Source organism: Heterocephalus glaber, unplaced genomic scaffold (genome assembly GCF_053883595.1).
Source record: "Heterocephalus glaber isolate CG9 unplaced genomic scaffold, H.glaber_assembly_v1.0 deba00001773, whole genome shotgun sequence".
Taxonomy (NCBI): Eukaryota; Metazoa; Chordata; class Mammalia; order Rodentia; family Bathyergidae; genus Heterocephalus; species Heterocephalus glaber.
The window spans coordinates 10,406,101-10,425,049 of record NW_028258463.1 but is presented as its reverse complement, the minus strand read 5'-3'; the positions used below and the strand labels follow the sequence as shown (position 1 = coordinate 10,425,049).

The following is an 18,949-nucleotide window of genomic DNA, read 5'->3' as shown; positions in this document are numbered from 1 at the left end:
AGTAAAGCCCAGAACTCATGCGATCTTGGCCTCTCTAGCAGGACAGTCTGTCGCTGCTACTTTCAAAAGTGACCTGTGTCCAGCTCATCCACTCCCAGTTCAGGGCTCAGCCTCCCGCCTGGGGTCCCCACCAGCCCTGCCTGTTCCGTGCTTGGCCCTTGTTTTCCTCGGAATCTGAATCATACCTTATCCCTCCCTGCTTTAAGTCAACCAGCGTAGGAGGAACCCCTTCTGTGCTGTGTAGCATGACAGGATGGCTTGGGTTGACAACAATTAACTGAGTAACAGGCCTAGGAGAGATATTTTGAACATCCCCAACACAAAGAAGCGGCGTACGTCTGAGAGGGCAGCTGTGCCAGTCGCCCCGGCCTGATCACTCCACGTCAGGTATGTGTACCGAGGTGACACACTGCACCCTGTGAATCTGTACTGCCACTGTGTGTCAACCAGAAAGAAAACATATCTAAAGTAGATCACACAGCCAGTGGATTCTCAGTGCCCTTACAATAACATCTGATGCTGTAGAAGGACCCAGAAAATCCCGGCTGGTCTGTCGCCTGCAGGAGGAGCAAGGAACTGTTCCTCACTCTGTGCTTTAACACCTGGGCATTTTGCTGAATGAAGTAATAAATGAAAAAGTGGCTGAACATAACCTATCTTTACGTACAATGTAATTCCACAGAAATGCCGACTGCATTTGTAAGCGTGAGATGTTGCCGTATGATGAGCTCTTGTTTCCTGGTTGTGGGACTTGAGAACCAACTACTTCCTGTCTTTACCCTCAGTTTAATCACCTGGGAAATGGGCACAGGAATGGCACTAACCTTGCATAGCTGTGAGACACAAGGAAGGAGATGTGCATGAAATGTGAAGCACGGTGCCCGGCACATGGTATGCACTCAGTAAATGCCAAGTATCGGTGCAGGATTAGTGCTCCCCTTACCTGAAAACAAAAATGCTAGTTTTATTTGGGGGAACTCATGTACCACCCAGGTAGTGGTTCCCCAAACCGAGTGCTGTGATGGAAAACACAAGATCAGGTTTTCTTCTGCATTCCTACCAGGAGAATTCCCATCATGAACCACGAGCATCTCTGAGCTGGAATCTTGCCCTCCTGCTCACTCTCCTAGAATGCCCAAGACCCTCCCAACGATGGCCCTGTCTTCAAGTGATCTCCATCTTCCAGTACAGTGTTTTGATTAAGAAATAAGCTTCAGAATCAACTTCCTTTATGGTGTCGTGCATCCAGCCCCACCTTTCCCACCTACTTTAGCCTCAACTAACATTCTGTCTTCCTCACCTTAGTGGGAGAAGCACCCCCACTGGAGGAGGGGCCGTGACACGGTCAAGGACACGGGACCTGCAGCCGCATGGGTTGACTCCAACGCTGAGGACTCATTAATGGCAAGGACCCTGCCCCGCATGGCCCTGGGCTTGCTGTGGGAGTGACAGGGGACAATCTATGCAGAGCACTCAGCAGCATTGCTCTGCTCAGTGCGTGAAAATGATGGGCCCCCACTCAGAAACTGTAGCATCTTTCCCAAGTGCAAATCCACTCTGCCACATACCTGCTTCCAACACCTGAGAAAAGCCCAACTGCCTCCCTTCTGACTGGCCCGGCCCAGTCAGGCTTCTGGTGAGAAAGCATCTTACTTCAGAGCAGGCTCAGATGGCGCCTTTGAGGGCACTGGGCAGGGTCCCGCACGCCACCCACATGTGCCCCTGCCAAGCCTGTGTGAAGGGGATAAAGGACAGGGACTTCTCCCACAGAAACAAGCCCGCTTCTCTCTAAATTCCATACCGTCATCCTCACCGAAATTGCTGGAGCTCCAAAGAATAAACTTAAAACTCTTTTGCACCTCTCCAGCCAGTTAGTAGAGTACCATGCACCATCTTTGGTCCCTGTTGGAATAGCCATCAGAAAGACCACTTATCTCTTCCTCTGAAGAGTAAACAAAAACGTAAGAAGACTTGCAGCTAGCTGCCTGGCATGCCAAGCCAAGCCGGCATTGCTGCTGTGTAAGGGTTAGCAGATAATGACTCCGGCCTTTGAAGACGAAATGAAGCCTTCCACACAGTCCCCCCCGGCCAATGTGAAGAGTCCAAATCTGACAGCAAAGCAACCTAAATCCCTTTTATGAGGTAAGAAGTGTGTCTGAGGTAATGAACACTTAAGTAATTAGATGGGTTTTATGGAGACAACTCTAACCTGAAACACGGGGAAAATAACCTTGGTAATAGGCTGACGCCCAGGGAGGCCGGTATATAAGGGCCAGGGCAGGAGCAAAGAGCACTGAGACAACCACACACCTCTCCTGTCAGCCAACACCAGCCCGCCTGCCAGCGCCATGGCCTGCTGTGTCCCCCGCGGCTGCAGTGTCCCATCCGGCCCTGCCACCACCATCTGCTCCTCAGACAAGTCCTGCCACTGCGGGGTCTGCCTGCCCAGCACCTGCCCACACGAGATCAGCCTCCTGGGCCCCACCTGCTGTGACCCCTGCCCCCCACCCTGCTGCCAGCCGGAAGTCTACGTGCCCACCTGCTGGCTGCTCAGCACCTCCCACCCAACTCCCGGCCTCAGCGGCATCAACTTAACCACCTTTGTTCAGCCGGGCTGTCAGAATCCCTGCGAGCCCTGCTGCTAAGCGCCCACTGTGAGGAGGACCAGGGACACAGCTGCTCAGCCTCCTCCCCATCACCCTGTTTTCCACCCCAGGCGCTAACCCAGTCCAAGGCCCAGGGCCAGCTCCCCCTGACCTGACTGAACTTTCCGGCCCCGCTCCTCTGGTAGAGATGCCTCCCTTTAGGCAGTTCCATTTCTTTGAGAAACCACCATTTTGACTGTTCATCAATAAACTTCATTCTGGCTTAGCAAGTATGGCCTTGTGACTGTCTCTTTCTGCATTGTCTCTTTCTGGCTAGATCTTTGGGAGAGGCTTAAAAGTGAAAAATTCAGGAGGTTCCTTTGTAGGGTCTTTTTATTGAAGAAATGTTATTGAAGACAGCTACGATGTCATGAACTAAGCTAGAATCTAAAGGTTAATATGCTTTCAAAATATTTGATTTAAATTTAGTTTACATCAGTTATGACACTGACTCCTCTTTCTTTTAATAGACTAAATAAACTGATCATTGTACTGGCACTAGAAATAATTTTTACTTCCTTGGTCAGAGTTTTCAATGAAATTGCAAATGCAAAATACAAGGCAAAAGGAGATAGATGTTAGGTAGATAGACGACAGTGTGGTAGAAAAATATGCTGTGCTTAAATTTTAAAATGTATGACAGTACAAGGGACTTTGGCATTAATCCCCCTCAAAATAGTCTCCCTTGCTTCCACCACACTTATCCTATTACTCTTGCAACTTTCTGAAGCAGTTCTACAAGTCCCCTACCCTGAGTGTTCTAAGTGGCTCTGTCACAGCTGGCTCCTGTCCTGAACTGATCAAGACCATTTCCCTCTGGTGGTCATTTTGACTTTGGGGAAGAGCCAGAAGTCACACGGTGCCCGACCTGGTGAACAAGGTGGGTTAGGACACACACTGACGTCTGCCTTTCATCGATGTCCCTGAGCAGCAGCATTCACTATAGCTTTTAGCACACCTTGCGAAGTCACTCGAAACAGTAAAGAGGCTTCTGAAACGGCAAGAACGATGGGATGAATGTGTCCAATGTGAGGGAGGACTTTGAGGGAGATTAATGGCAAGGTGTCTTTTATTGTAGTCAAATTTTTATGAAAAAAAATTTATAACCAAATAATGAGAATAACAATAGTACACTGTATCAGCATCTTCAAAGTAATTGCTCAGAGTAGACAACATCAACGAAAGAGATTTCCTCTTAAAAGAGGAAGCAAGCAGACATTAACACAAACTTTCTTCTCAATAAGATTTCTAGGGCCGGGGATGTACCTCAGTGGTTCTGCCGCCTGCCTCGCAAGTGCAAGGACCCGAGTTCAATCCCTGGTATGCACAAAAAACCCAGATAATAAAATTTTTAAATTTAAACATTCACCATATCTGTCAATCTCCCCTTGGAGACTTTCAGAAAAGTCAATTTTTAATGACTTTTAACATTTATTGAGTATTCCTTGCCCTCTTAAATGAGCTTGTGTTGGTGTCCAATAGTCCTAACTATGCATACAGGTTTGCTGGTCCAAGGGACATACACTTTCTTGTCATTGAAATGTCCTCTAAATATCAGACCACAGTGCAGTGTTTTCTATATACCAAATATAGTCACATAATTCTAAAAGCCAAAACATACAGTTTCTCTTAGAAAAACAAAAAAAAATTTATGGTAATCACTAATTCATCACCTTGGTTGTACCAGAAAAACCCAAGTGCAGTAAGTTCTCTGCAGAATGGAATCTAATTGTGCATTTCTGTGGACTTGAGCTAAGAATGGGGGGCAGCTGCCTCTCTTAATTTCAGTCTTATTCTCCTTGTAATTACAGTATTTTCCTACCTGTGGCTGCTTCCCCACAGCATCAGTGTCCTTGTTATTATTCTCTTCCCTGCTTATATCTAAGGGCTATTGTAAGAGCCAAAGGACCCTAAGAGTAGACGTCACTGTGTCCTCAGCACCCATTCCATGGGAGTTTTGCGATTCCTACTCTCAGAATGGTTCTCAACTTCTTCCCCAAAGGGTAGCTTTGTGTTTCTTGAAGTATGCACTGTTGTTGGGCGTGGTGGTACACACCTGTAGTCTGAGTTACTCAGGAGGCTGAGACAGAAGAATCCAAGTTCGAGGGCAGACTGGACAACTTGGTAAAAATCTGTCTCAAATTACACATTTTAAAAAGTGCTGGAGATGCAGCTCAGTGGCAAAGAGCTTGCTTAGCAGGCGTGAGGCACTGGATCCAATCTTTAGTATGAGGAAGAAAGGGAAGGAAGGCTGGAACTTGCAATCCTCCTGCTTCGGCTTCTCAGAAAATAAAATGTATTAATTCTTTCATTTTTGTCCATAAATATATTTATAAGAATCAAAGAGAAAAATCAGGATTGATATAAGATCAGTAGTCAGTATAAGTCAGTAGAATGGGCTGGTTGACCAGGTCATCTCTAAAGTCCTTTCAGTTTAACTTGCTAGGTTCTAGGTCATCCAGAAGCATTCTAAGCAGCAAGTGCTCCGTACCACAGATGATGCCATTTTTACCGCTTTCTGCGATCCATCACCAGCACTGGTGGGTATTTCCCAGATGTTCTAGCAGAGCAGGTTCCTCATGTACACCATTTCATTGGTCCTTAACAAAAACTCTAAGAGATAACTGCCATCATGCTCTCCATTTTATAGGTAAGAAACCGAGGTCGAGAAAAACTAAGTTAATTCCAACAGTTCACAAATCATAAGTGACAGAGAAGGAATTAAACCTAAAACTGCCTAAACCCCATCTCTTCCCTTTCCATTACACCAAATCCCTTACCTCCTTCCCAGACAGCAACATGTTGCAGAGAAATTTGATGGCCCCTGGCTGTCCATTCAGGAGTAAGTACACACCGCCTAACAGTCCATCCTCTACTCGCCCTCTAAATTGTGTATTTGCCTGTACAGAGTAACAGCTTTCTCTGGGGTGATTATAGCGTAAGACAAAATGAATGTATACAATGAGCGTAAGAAAAGCTATTTATGTTTCTAAAGTGAGAGCAGGGATGAGGGATGGACAATGATCAAGATATGATACGTGTGTGTACCGATCCTCAAAACAAATGTAACTATGAGAGATGGCAAACGGACACTAAGAAAAAAATTCAAAAGTTTTTCAAAAAGAAAAAAGTGAGACCAAACCATCTATTCATCTGAAGTCAGTCTTTAAATGCCGGCTTGCAGTACCAGCCCAAGGTCCTTAACCTTGAATTGAAGCACAGAATGTTGGGCAACTCAAACCCACTTTCAATTCTCCTGGTAAATTTCAACAATCTAGCCCCAGGTAAAATGAAACTACACTTCAAGTTAATAATTATTTTTTCTTGATAGCAGAGTAGAAAACCAAGGAATTTCACCTTCCCCCCAAGCTGTTCTTCCTTTCTCTATCCTTATTAACTCTAGGTTGACCTGGGCCCTGGTCCTGGCTAATCTCCCAGTTGGCCTTGAGTCAAACACCTTGTGGCCCTCCCTCCGCCGACACCGCACCTTGGTCAGACCAAGCTTCCAGCCCTTTAAAATTATTGATCAGATTGAACTGCTCAAGGCAAGCTGATGATTCAAGGTGTTTGGTTGAGTCAGCCCTTTGGAGAGACTGCCCAGAGCCTGCCTAACCTGGTGCAGTTATTCTAGCGAATCTTCCTCGCTGCTGACCTTGGGGTAACACGTAGCTAGTGCTCCAATCATAACCAAGCCTTCTATGTAATAGTGGGGGCTACGTTCTTGGAAAGACTGTCTTGCTTTAAATTGCACCTCTACCTCTTATGAATTATGAGACAAACTGTTAAATAAGATTAAAAACAATTTGTATCTTGTAGAACTGTAGTGAAGATTAAATTAATTAAAATAGATGCAGCCCTCAGAACAACCTCTACATTCACCTTTTCTCACTCAGCTTTGTGATACTCGGAGAGGGACTAGTATTCCTCTGGCTGGTTTTCTGTAAGGTTCTACCCACAGAGGGCGCTAGAAGGAGCCTGCAAGTCCTAAGAAAGGAAAGAGGCTTTTGTTGCCCTCGGAACCAATAATCTTTTATCTGGCAACAATGATAGTTTGTAGTTCTTCAGACAGGAAGGAAGGAAGGAAGGAAGGAAGGAAGGAAGGAAGGAAGGCAAAGAGGAAGGGAAGAAGGGAGGAAGGGATCATTGTGCCTCCTAGAAATACCAGCACCCACAGAGTAAGGTGTCCCTGAAAAGATCCAAGCCCTGATCCACAGGGCCTCTGCTCAGGGAAGCACCCAGAGGCCAGGCCCCACATTTCCAAGCTTCTCAAGTCAAATAAACCCAATCTCTGTTTTTCATTCTCCAACCCTAGAGCTGGTAGCTCCTTCCTGTATTATCTCAGTTTTCCTATTTTGCTGTATCCATGCTCCAGTACTTAGTTAACAAATCCCTTATATCAGAACTCTCTCTGTTGAAAGACTTTGTATAAAGTTTATCTTGTTTGAATATTTCTCTGAGTAAACTTGTTACAAAAAATGATGTGATAAATGCTGGCTTTCATTCTTTTCCAACTTTTCTTCCTTAAGGGTTTATTCCATATATCCCAGCCTCTAGACTCCACCCCAAAATCCAAGCACTGAACTGAGTTGTGTACCAAAACTGCAGCAAAGGACTATGGTTGGGTGTGGGATTCTGAGTCTGCAAAGGGTAAGAGCAGGACAGCATCATCCAAGCCGTCACTGTTTTTCTTGCCTGAAATGCACTTACTTGTTTTATAACCATTTCTGATCAAAATCAGCTTAATACCAAATCTCCATGAAGGCTATCTTGATCATCTCTGCCCTGTTTCCTAGCATTTCCTTGTATGAGGATTTGCATGGTAACCACAGGAAACCCTGTCATGTACTGAATCACTGTCACACCACACACAGTGATTATGTAATTCTCATTTCATTCATATAAGTAATGAATTATGTAAGTAATTCTCACTGGATATTTATTTAATCCTTGCAATGAGGCTATAATAGATCACTATTCTCCCCAAATTTGTAGTTGTGCAAACTGACTTTCCTACAGTTATTTAAATAACTTGATGTAAGTTACAATCAGGATTCAAAACTAGCTCCAAAACTCCCTCTAATTCCTCACCAGGAACTTAATTCTATGTTGTTTGAATCATATGCATCTTCCATCAGACACCAGACCATGCACTCCTGGTAAACAAGAGACATGTCTTCTATTTTTCTGTCTCCACCACACTCTTCAGACTATATTAAAGATTCAATAAATACTTGATTTAATGATGTATGTGTTAGCTGATCTGTTTTCTAGACTGTAGTCACATACTAACTTTACCCATAATGTATTGCCAGTATCACAGAATTAAAGTGAAAGGGATTTTGGAAAGATTTTTCTGTCTGTCTGTCTATCTGTCTGTCGATCATCATCAGGTTGGGAGTGCTTTTGAAAAACTGAACAAACAGGTCAACAATTTTGTTTTTCTGAAAAGAAAATCATACTGTTTTGCAAAGAGATGGGAGCTCACTCTTCGGGCCATACATAGTCTCCTGAACCTGGGTTTTTATCTGCTCCAGTTTGTGGTTTAAACAACCAACCCTCTGTAAGACTGAGGGCTTATTTGTATTTATTTATAATTGCACATCTAAATAATGTAGTGTGAGCTGTAGAAAAACATCTAGAAGGCTCTGCACCACCCAAGCAAGACCATGCTGCATAGCTTCATTACTCATTTATTCCCTCAAATCCATGGCAAATACTGATATGAATCTGGGAGAATGAAGTCCCGCACATTTTCCCTTCCCAAATGTGTGAAGGGTACGAAATCTGAAAAGCATCATTTCTTAGTTCCCTGGACATCACTCTTGATTCTTCACCCTCAGCAGTGATCACTTGTAAGAAGACATTCTGGTTGTAGAAAAGAGGAAAACCAAGGTAAGTACGGATGTGTTTACATGTCACAGACACCATTTGGAAACTGCAGCAGGAAGCAAGTTTGAATGTCACAATGCAACCAAATAAAACAGAAAGAGAGCTTATGCTCCAGGTGATACAAGAAGTTAGTGCATTATTTGTGTAGGATTATGCAAGCAATAACAAGGAAACAACCTGGTGGATAGAAGCCATGTTCTCTGAAATAGGTGGGTATAAAAGACCCACCACGGACAACTCCATAGAGGAAAACCTCTCCCAGCAACAAAACACCTGCCTGGCTGCTGTCACCATGGGTTGCTCTGATTCCTGTCTCCAAGGCGGCTACACTGCCCGTACTGGCCCTGCCACTAGCCTCTGCTCCTCTGACATCTGCTGTCCATGTGGGGTCTGCCTGCCCAGCACCTGCCCACACAAGATCAGCCTCCTGCAGCCCACCCGCTGTGATGCCTGTCCTCCACCCTGCTGTGTGCCTGACTCCTATGTACCATCATATTGGCTGCTTAGCAAGTGCGACCCTGCCCCCAACCTGACCAAGGTGTCTGTCACCACCTGCATCCATGCTTGTGACTGTGAACCTCCTTGCTGCTAGCCACAGCCCTCTCACAGAACTTGCCCACGTTGCCCTAAGGACCTTCGGTCATCAGTAAGAGACATTTAGGAGACAGCCTTTAATTAGGTGCTCCGGAAGATGTCTTGATCCTGAGCCTTCAGTTTTCCAGAAGTGCTCCTTCTTTGTTTTGGAGGATGATTTCAAAGAAGTGGGAAAAAATGTTATCATGAACCTTGCTTTAAAAGTAAATAAACAGCACTACTACTTGCCAAACCACATACTGTCTTAATGGTTAATGCTATAATTGGCCAAGGACTCTTGACACAGGCATCATGAAGCCATAAACACATCCAGCAGAATTATACTTTGTGATATCATCAGTGTAAATCCTATAGCCCAGAGAAAGTCTCCCAGGTACCTGTAGACATCTGGAAAAAAAAAACCTGCATGTGTAATAAAATACATTCACTCTAAGCTGGAAAATGTTTTAAATTCCAAAGTTAGAACCTACGTTTAATTTTAGTTTTCCTGCCTATTTAAATAAATTCACGTGTCCTTCAAGAGGGAGGAAAGCTGGAAATTAGCAACATACATTTTAATCTGTAATTCAATCCAGTTCAATAAATATTTACCAAATGCCTACTCTGTTCTAGGCATAGCCCCAGGTGCTTGAAAGAGACAAGTGTAGATATAATTTCCACTTTCAAGAATCTTGTATTAGAGAGAGAAAGCCAAAGGTAAGTGAAACTAATACATACTGAGGAATGCAACATCTGCATGGAAGGGCGATTAGCCCATTCTGCAGGGCAGAAGAAAGAGGAAAATGTCTAGAAGGATCACCTCATTTCTTTATGGAGATAATTGAGCCAAGGCTGGAGGAATGAGTAGGATTTGAGAAGCAGAGAATTGATCGTGGAAGGGCAATTTAAGCCAAAGATACCACATAGTGAGGTCACAGAGGTGCAAAGTACCCAGGATGCTCACTTCATTTGTATCTGGTGTGCCTTACCATGAATAGCAATATTTAAGCCCAAGGCAAACCAACTGCTCTCATAGACTCTTCTTACATACAGTGTTTGACCCTCACTGAAGACACGTGGTGTTTTCCACTGGCTTTTTTTGGTCATCTTTCTCTTCTTTTAAAGATCGTATTGGTTTTTTATAACATCCTGTCAAAAACAACTCTGCAAGGAATCTGTACTTCACATTTATTCAACAATGACTTGCCATTTAGCAAATTATAGAAGTCGGATTCTGCTAACTGAGCAGCTGTGTAAACTACTTTCCAACTGAGGAGGAGGTGTGTAAAGATATCAAAATCACAGACTTTTACACACTAGAGATTGTCCAGTCCCACTTCATCTGCCAATCTTCCAGAAGGCAAATCAACTCCAACTGAAGTGAAGGATGTTGCAGAAGGCATTCGCCAGAGGAATTAGTAATCTAGTTAAAGATCCAAGAGAGAAAAATAAATAAATATGCCAAGTAGGAAGTCCATGAAAAATGATTTATATGAATGATACAGCTCTAAGCTGTATCAGATCAGATCCCCTTCCAAACCCTGCTGCCATTCTGTGAATCTTGTGATTTCTCCTTTTGGTTCAGTTATTTTGTTTTCTCTTATTTTAAAGCATGTGCATTGCTCATGTAAAAGTGAAGACTGAGCAAGTTTTCTTTGAATGGTACATTTAATAAAGGATTGCAACAGGGTGGATCTTTCCTCTAATGATTTTGACTCACTACAAGGTTGGTATAACTTTAAAAATACAGACACTATAAAAACAGAGTAACATGACCTTCAGAAACTCGCTATTGATTTACTTAAAATAATAAAAATGAGTTTAATCCTATATCATTCTGTCACCTTGCTTGCTCCCTAGAACTTGAATTATATCATCAGTAAATAGGACAAATATGTTTGAGATGCATAGAGTAATCAAATAAAACATTCATCTATAAGTAGCCCTATCCTTGTTGACTTTATTGAATTGAAAATGATCCAATTAACTGTTTGAGTTGTTTGCTCTAAAATTAGTAATTAGAAATCACAATATGTTAAAATTAAATTGCAATGGGCTGGAGATTTAGCACAGTGGTTCCACCGCCTGCCTCGCAAGCACAAGGACCCAAGTTCAATCCCTGGTACCAAAAAAATAATAATAATAAAATTAAATTAAATCGCATCATGTTAAAAATAAGGAGGAGGGAACAAGAAGAGCTTAAGCTGTAAAACCATAGCTCACTCGGCTTGATCACCACCACTGTAGTTCATGCAACACTGGGCATTACAGAACCCTGTGGAGATAAAATATGATGATCTTGTGACAAAAATAACAAGTTAATGAGTCAAAAACTTGATTAGTTTAATAAGGGCCAAATTCTTAATAGACAAGAAAATTCCAAACTGATTACAAAATCTTAGTGGAAGAGTGTCATAAACAAAACTAAGAGTGGAAAGCCTTTTTGCTTGGCCCAACCCACTGGGTTGGGTATATAATAGCCCCAAAGTGAGAAGAAGAGACATTTGAACCTCAGAAACCTCATCTGTCTAAGAAACCCAAAGCAAACCAGACTCCCAGCGCCATGGCTTGCTGTGTCCCCTGCGGCTGCAGTGTTCCCTCTGGCCCTGCCACCACCATCTGCTCCTCAGACAAGTCCTGCCGCTGCGGGGTCTGCCTGCCCAGCACCTGCCCACACACCATCTGGCAGCTCGAGCCCACCTGCTGTGACACCTGCCCCCCACCCTGCCACATTCCTCAGCCCTGTGTGCCCACCTGCTTCCTGTTGAACTCCAGCCAGCCAACACCAGGCCTGGAGAACATCAACCTCACCACCTTCATCCAGCCCCAGACCTGCTGCGATCCCTGCCTGCTCCACGGCTGCTGATCTTCAAGGGGCCAGACAAGACGACCTCTAGTCAGTATTCACTTGCCACAGGAGGTTAAGGTAGACCAGATGGCCTAGGCTTGGGACCCTTACCTTTGTCTCCAATGGAAAGAAAACCAAGATATTCCTCCATGATTATTTAAAGACTGAATAATAATTTGGTTCATTTGGGCAGGTGAACATCTTCTATTATTAACATGCTATGAAAATCTTTACAACTTCAGACTATGTTTTCTTGGTGATGTTGCCTTCTGGATCTTATTTCTTATATTCAGTAGTTTCATAAAAACAAAAAAATCTGCACAGCAGTTTTCTAATAAACTTTATTTCCCTGGCCACACGTGTTCTTTGTTTATATTAGAGTTTGGGGTATATTTCTTCTATTTAAAAAACAGATAAAGATAATTTTTTGCTTCATTAAGGAGTCACCGAAACTCACTTACTAACATGGCTTGCTAACTTTTAATTGGTTCTCTTTCATGCTCACCTCCTGACTCTTCTTTTCCTCTGAAAAATACTATGTTGGAATGAGCCAGTGCTTACCTAATTTTTTCTAGGTGAATCATGTGTATTCATTCATTTAACTCTCAAAATAGCACTAGTGGATGAGAACAATGGGGATTTAAGAGTTATTCAACTTGCTTAAAGTCACAAACTTAGTTACTAAGAAAATCAGAATTTGGGCTGTGGATGTAGCTCAGTGGCACTGCGCCTGCCTAGCAAGCTCAAGGCCCTGAGTTCGATCCTTGGTATGGGGGAGGGGGGAGAAAACGAGAATGTAACCCCTGGTATGTCTAGCTCTAAAGCCCAGTTCTTTCTACCATATCACAGAGCCTCCAATACTAATACAGGCGGAAGCTTAATGAACAAAGCTATGACATCAGTTTAAGATATACAAGAGGGATAAAAACTATAAGTTTTTTTTTTTGAGACAGGGTCTCCCTCTGTAGTTTGGGTTGGCCTTGAACTCACTATGAAGCCCAGTCTGGCTTTAAAGTCCCAGCGATCCTCCTGCCTCAGCCTCTCAAGTGCTGGGATTACAGGCCTGCGCCATCACACATAGCCAAAAACCATAAGATTCTTTAGTAAAATCAACGCAATTATAATAGAAAATGAGTATATTGGCTCATAGATTAAAATCGGCAAGCATTCAGTTCCAAGATCTAGGTCACTTCGTGGGCCAGCCTGTTTCAATTCATTCTCCCTTAGAGAGTACTTGCAGGGGGCAGCTCTGGTAGCGAGGCACTGGAAATGGACCTCTCTTTGCCACCATACCAGGATTAGTGCAGAAGTCCCACCACCGTGCTCAACACGACGCCAACAGTGCCTGGGGCGGCTGGAGAGATAGGGCTAAAGCATTGATTAAACCTGGCTTGCTGCATTGATTAACTTTATCAACCTGCTCGGCTTTATTGCATGCAGATTATGCTTTGCTGAGCCTAGAGAGGATGCGTGTGTGATACGTTTTCTGTGCAATGCAAGTATGTATACAACACATGCAAATATATCCACACATATAGTACACATATAAAAACACAAGCTCAAATCTGAAAAAGCACTCAGATAAAATTGAGAGGAGGTGTGTGGGCTGGAAAAATGTAGGGCAAGAAAGAGGTGAAGCAAACACTTTAAACAGATACGTTTGTAAGCGTCCTTGAAGTACCTGGCAGTCTCTCCAGAGAGAGACTTCTTAGAAGATCCCACAGACTTCTTAAGAGTCCAGCTTCGAATGGACAGAATCCAGACACCATGGGGTAGCAGGGACACACCGAGGACACTGTCGATGAGATATTTAGTAAATTTGCTCATTCATTTGGCCAATATTTTTTGCCAATATTTCCTGAGTGTTTCCCCTACTTCTCGCACCACCTTCAAACTAGAAGGATAAATAAAAAAGAAATGTTATTATGGGGGCAAGGAAGGCAAGGAGGGTAAAGAGATTGAAAATGATCAAGATGTGCCATGTGACCATGCCAGCTCCCCCAAATGAACATCACTATTCTGTGAGACAGGCATAGAGGAATCAAGAAAATTTTTTAAATTTTACAAAGGAAATCTTTTACCTAAAGCCCCCTCAAGATTCTCCCAAATCTGAGGCAGCAGACAGGCAAGTTATTGCAATCACAGCACACGTGTGTTAATTCCACGTGCACAGAACTACAGCGCTCTCTGCAGCCCTCTGTGCTGAGGGCCCCACACGTAGGAAGAGGAACCAGGCCCAGCTCTACTGTCACAGTACTAGGGAGCAGCATGCGCAGAGCCGCTTTGCTCTTGGGATGAACAGGCAGGAAGGAGTGGGAGGCGCTGGTCCAGAGGGAGCAGCAGCTTAATAAGTCACAAGGCTGTGGAAAGTTGGATGAGTCTGAGCGACAGGAGGGCACTGGGAAGGAGCCAGTGAACAGGAGCAAGGCAGACTGCAGCTGGGCTCCCAACACAAAGGCTTTCAACAGAAGTCTCAGAGCCACGGAAGACTGGAAGCCAGACTAGCACTCATACTGTACTTGTGGCTTTTGATTGATGTCTTCTCTGCCACAGAGATCCCCGCTGACTGAAGAGAAATGTAATGAAAACGTGTGTGTGTCTAGATTTTCAGCACTTTGAAAATCTGCCATTTAAACAAGAATTCCCATGTTTTTCTTCATTAATGCAAAGGAAAAAAAGAGATTTTTTTTAAAGAAAAAAATAGGTTTTGTAGCTCTGATGCATGGTTTAAACTTCCATTTTAACTACATACAGGGTATCACAATTCCCGTGGACTCTACATTCAGTTTTTAACAAGTGAGTCACCAGGTCACCTGAGGACAATGATCGCTCTGCTCCAGGACTCTTCGTCCTCAGTTATAAACAAAGGTGGATAATCCCCAGTTCTCTCAGGTCACTGAAGAGAAAATATATCTTAATAAAGCACTATAAGTCTTGTCAATAAAAGATGAGTTTATCATTCACCATACACTTGCTATTTGACAGCTGTTTCTATTCTACAATCTTAAGTCTTAGCTAGAGAAGCAGGATGTTCTACATAAATAACAATTATTTTAACCTTTTGTGGTAAATTTGAAGGACTGATGAGTTGTGAATAAGAAACTGACATCTTTCTGCAAATAATTCTAACTGTGTCTGCAAGCCATTTTTCCTTTGCAATATTTCATTTAAAATGTCAAAATAATTTCCTTCCTTTTATTTTTGTGGGTTATTTTTTCTCTTGGTACCTACTTTTTTTTCTTCGCACTATAAGGCAGAGTAGCAGCAATTTATAATAATATATTATGTGTGTGATAAATTTTTCCACCGGACTATAAATTCCATGAGAGCAGGGATAATGTTTATTTTGTTCACTGTCATATTTCCGACATTTATTACAGTATCTGGCACATGGTGAATGCTCAATGAATGTCTATCAAATTGACTTTTTAGCTATGAAATGAAATATTTATCAGTCTTAAATTACTTACTCCATTACCAAGTAGGCAGTTTGGTAGATATTCACACGAATAAATCTGGGGGAGTCCTGGGCCCTCGCCTGATGTCATGAATCCTCTTTTTCAAAGCACAGACATACAAACTTTTTCAAAGTTTTTAACTTATTAATTTATATGCCGCAACTTTTTCTTCTTTATGTTTGAGTATTTATTCATTCATTATAAACTTTTAAGAGTAATATTTGCTATTTCCCACGAGGTTGCTCTCTTACTTCTCATCGGCTCCATATTTCACCTTTTCCTTTTGTCTATTTCTTTTGTCTTTACTTTGCTTTGAACTTGACCTACACCTTACTTCAGTGATGATAATGATTTATCTTTGGGTAAATTATCTTATGGTTGTCTATGGATTCCACCACTTTTTGTCTCACATGACCCTCACAATAATCCTCTAAATGAAGGAATGCAGACATTAGTACCCTTCTTTTGTAGAGAAGAAAGACAGCTCTAAAAAGTGAAATGCTTCCCTGACATGAGAGGTAACCAGCACTTCCAGCACAGGAAAGAGCTCTTGGGCTCCTACTTCCCCATTCCCAAAACATCCCTATATGCTCCCCATCCCGTGCTGATAGACCGAAAGGGGAGCTGGACAATGTGAGAAGAACCGGGCCTTGGAGGATGAGCAAGCCCAGCCATGCTGAGGGGAAAGGATTTGCGGTTTAGGGTGATTCTGGCCACGAACCCAGCTAGTGCTCACTCTGAAACTCTGAGTTATGCCTGGAAGTCAGGGGTGCATTGGAACTGGAATGTGGGTCTTCCCTACCATAGCTGCATTCAATTTGGGAAGAAAATGCAATGCACGGTGGCGGAGGAGGGCAGAGGGGGTGAAATCAAAGTCTACACATTAACCTCGCTCAGGTCCACCGTTTGCTTCCCACTGGTAGCAACTTTACCTGAATTTTAGCATTGTGGGTTTAAGTTATTCTTTCATGTAATCTATGTAGACTTAAGAAAAAAAACTCAACTTGCCTACAATTACCACTGCAGGAAACAAAGTAAGCTAATTTTCAACAGAAAGATAAATACATACAAGAATGCTTTAACCTATTTATGAAAGAAACACAATACAATAAGGAAATTTCATTTTCACTCAACTAATAACACTTTTAAAATATCATTATACGTGATAAGGAAGTGGGAATTCTCAGTCAAACACAGCTGATGGAACCAAGTAGAAAAACAACAGGTAAATAGAACTGTCTGGCAATGACTATCAAACCCTTAAAAATATTGAATATTAGCATCTTCCCTGATAGTTCTACCTAATAGTTATTTCTGTTTCTGAAATAGTCAGAAATGTGCATGAAGATATACATACATAGTTGTTCTCTTTTGCCACAATTATCATAGAGAAAAATTGAAAATAACCTAACTGCTCAATAATATGGAAATTTTAAGTAACTTAGAAATGGAATTATATGAAGAATACAATGAAAAATTAAAAGTAACATTATCAAATATACCTAAGAATACAAGATAATGAAAATATATGCATTTAAGTGAAAAAGTAAGTTACGGAGCCCTCATTGCAATGTGATTCTAGTGATGTGATACAGGGATCAATGCAATATACAAAAATGATTCTCCGTATGAATGTAAAATATTGAAAGATAACTTCTACTGATGAGATCATGAGTGATTTGTCTTTATGTTTTTCCATATTGTCCAACCTTTTAATAAATATATAATGTTATAGTTAAAAACTGAAATAATGAATATTTTTTTAAATTGCCCATATTTCTCATTAGACTATTTCTCCACACGAATGCAATCTCAACCTCCAAAAGCCTCCAAGCTAAAGGAAAGTAACAAACATTAAGTTCAGCTCTTCAGACCGATTGACACAGACAAAGAGAATAAAAAGTGGACACGCTGGGGAGAAGACAGACATACTGCAGATTTCTAACATGCCATAGCTCCCCGCAGGGCTGGTGCTGGAATTCTAATAGCAGAAGCCTTTGGTGATAAACCCATAAAGCTTGCGTTCCCGTGACGAATAGCAAGAATAATCACTTAGATTTAGAAATGAACTCAAATAAAAGATAATTAGGAGAATAGTGACTCTTTACAGGCATCTAGATGTCAGAGCAATTAAAAGATAATGAGAACACTAACATAAACAAGAACCAGGAAAGAAGCCTTCTGGCTTGGCCCAACCCACCAGGTTGGGTATATAAAAGCCCCAAAGTGAGAAGAAGAGACATTTGAACCTCAGAAACCTCATCTGTCTAAGAAACCCAAAGCAAACCAGACTCCCAGCGCCATGGCTTGCTGTGTCCCCTGCGGCTGCAGTGTTCCCTCTGGCCCTGCCACCACCATCTGCTCCTCAGACAAGTGCTGCCGCTGCGGGGTCTGCCTGCCCAGCACCTGCCCACACACCATCTGGCAGCTCGAGCCCACCTGCTGTGACACCTGCCCCCCACCCTGCCACATTCCTCAGCCCTGTGTGCCCACCTGCTTCCTGCTGAACTCCAGCCAGCCAACACCAGGCCTGGAGAACATCAACCTCACCACCTTCATCCAGCCCCAGACCTGCTGCGATCCCTGCCTGCCCCGCGGTTGCTGATCCTGCCGGCCTTGTGCAGCGTCCATCGTGGGAAGAGTCAGCCCAGGAGCATTAGCATTCACCTGTTGAACCTTGGTTTCTCTGCTCTAGAAGCTGGAACACGGGTGGCAGAATCACTGACATCACCCACCGCCACCACCCAAAATGAAACCAAGACACTTCCAAAGACCACGTAGTCACTATCTGTTACCAAGTGCGGTGTGACTAGCTGCATGTCTAGGGACTTCCTAGAGTTGCTTGATTCTTTCCTATTAAATCTGTTTCCAATCTTGGGTGGAATCTTTCCCCAATTTGACGAACTTCCTCATGTCCCTCCTAATAAATTGTATGTCTCCAGCATAGCACAAATGTCTATAATTACTTTTGTTTCTGTGGATTCATTAAATGTGTTTCTTAACTACCAATGTCGGCATTTTAAGAAAAACTGGGAATATGGGCAAATCTGTAAATGGTGGCAGCACAGGAATATTTCTTATTTTTGTTGTTCTTGCTGTTTTAAGGAAACTAAACAGCCTCACCTATAAGATGATCCAGTCCACCAGCATACTTGGAAGTAGATTTTTCCATGACTTGTCCTCCCAAAATAGGTTAAGATAGGTTGAGAAATACTGAACACGAGCTGAACACCAAATATGATCAGCCCTATCAACTAATCCAGATGACCTGCCTAGCAATGAAAAAAGTGATAATGTAACAATGTCACTCATTCAACTAACTTTTATTAAATATCTATTATATATCCTGCATTTAGTTGTTCCTATTCAAAATAAGTAGTAAATAACTGTCTAACAGGTAAGGCAGATACAACCACAGTAACTAATTTGATCCTTCATACAGTTTGTAATTATTTATTGAATGCCAGTTGCTCTCTTATAATAAAAAGTGCAATACCAGGAGCATTAGTAAAGGGACCAAAAAGTTGAGAACATTT

At 42.6% G+C, this 18,949-nt stretch overlaps 4 protein-coding genes across 4 annotated transcripts; all 4 read left to right on the top strand.

Moving 5' to 3' along the window:
* Window positions 1-2,305: 2,305 nt before the first annotated feature.
* On the top strand, window positions 2,306-2,867 carry Krtap3-1 (keratin associated protein 3-1). The gene has a single exon (XM_004859416.2). The coding sequence runs from the start codon at window positions 2,349-2,351 to the stop codon at window positions 2,643-2,645; it is 297 nt and encodes a 98-aa protein (XP_004859473.1). The 5' UTR covers window positions 2,306-2,348; the 3' UTR covers window positions 2,646-2,867.
* Window positions 2,868-8,826: 5,959 nt separating this feature from the next.
* LOC147821048 (keratin-associated protein 3-1-like) lies at window positions 8,827-9,242 on the top strand. Its single transcript, XM_087202217.1, has one exon. The coding sequence runs from the start codon at window positions 8,827-8,829 to the stop codon at window positions 9,124-9,126; it is 300 nt and encodes a 99-aa protein (XP_087058343.1). The 3' UTR covers window positions 9,127-9,242.
* Window positions 9,243-11,622: 2,380 nt separating this feature from the next.
* On the top strand, window positions 11,623-12,303 carry LOC101714794 (keratin-associated protein 3-3). Its single transcript, XM_004859417.3, has one exon. The coding sequence runs from the start codon at window positions 11,671-11,673 to the stop codon at window positions 11,971-11,973; it is 303 nt and encodes a 100-aa protein (XP_004859474.2). The 5' UTR covers window positions 11,623-11,670; the 3' UTR covers window positions 11,974-12,303.
* Window positions 12,304-17,667: 5,364 nt separating this feature from the next.
* On the top strand, window positions 17,668-18,610 carry LOC101715154 (keratin-associated protein 3-3). Its single transcript, XM_004859418.2, has one exon. The coding sequence runs from the start codon at window positions 17,716-17,718 to the stop codon at window positions 18,016-18,018; it is 303 nt and encodes a 100-aa protein (XP_004859475.2). The 5' UTR covers window positions 17,668-17,715; the 3' UTR covers window positions 18,019-18,610.
* The last annotated feature ends 339 nt before the right edge of the window (window positions 18,611-18,949 follow it).

What these genes read in the sequence shown, in the direction of transcription:
- Krtap3-1 (XM_004859416.2), top strand. Translation starts at nt 2,349, where the DNA reads ATGGCCTGCTGTGTCCCCCGCGGCTGCAGTGTCCCATCCGGCCCTGCC.
- LOC147821048 (XM_087202217.1), top strand. Translation starts at nt 8,827, where the DNA reads ATGGGTTGCTCTGATTCCTGTCTCCAAGGCGGCTACACTGCCCGTACT.
- LOC101714794 (XM_004859417.3), top strand. Translation starts at nt 11,671, where the DNA reads ATGGCTTGCTGTGTCCCCTGCGGCTGCAGTGTTCCCTCTGGCCCTGCC.
- LOC101715154 (XM_004859418.2), top strand. Translation starts at nt 17,716, where the DNA reads ATGGCTTGCTGTGTCCCCTGCGGCTGCAGTGTTCCCTCTGGCCCTGCC.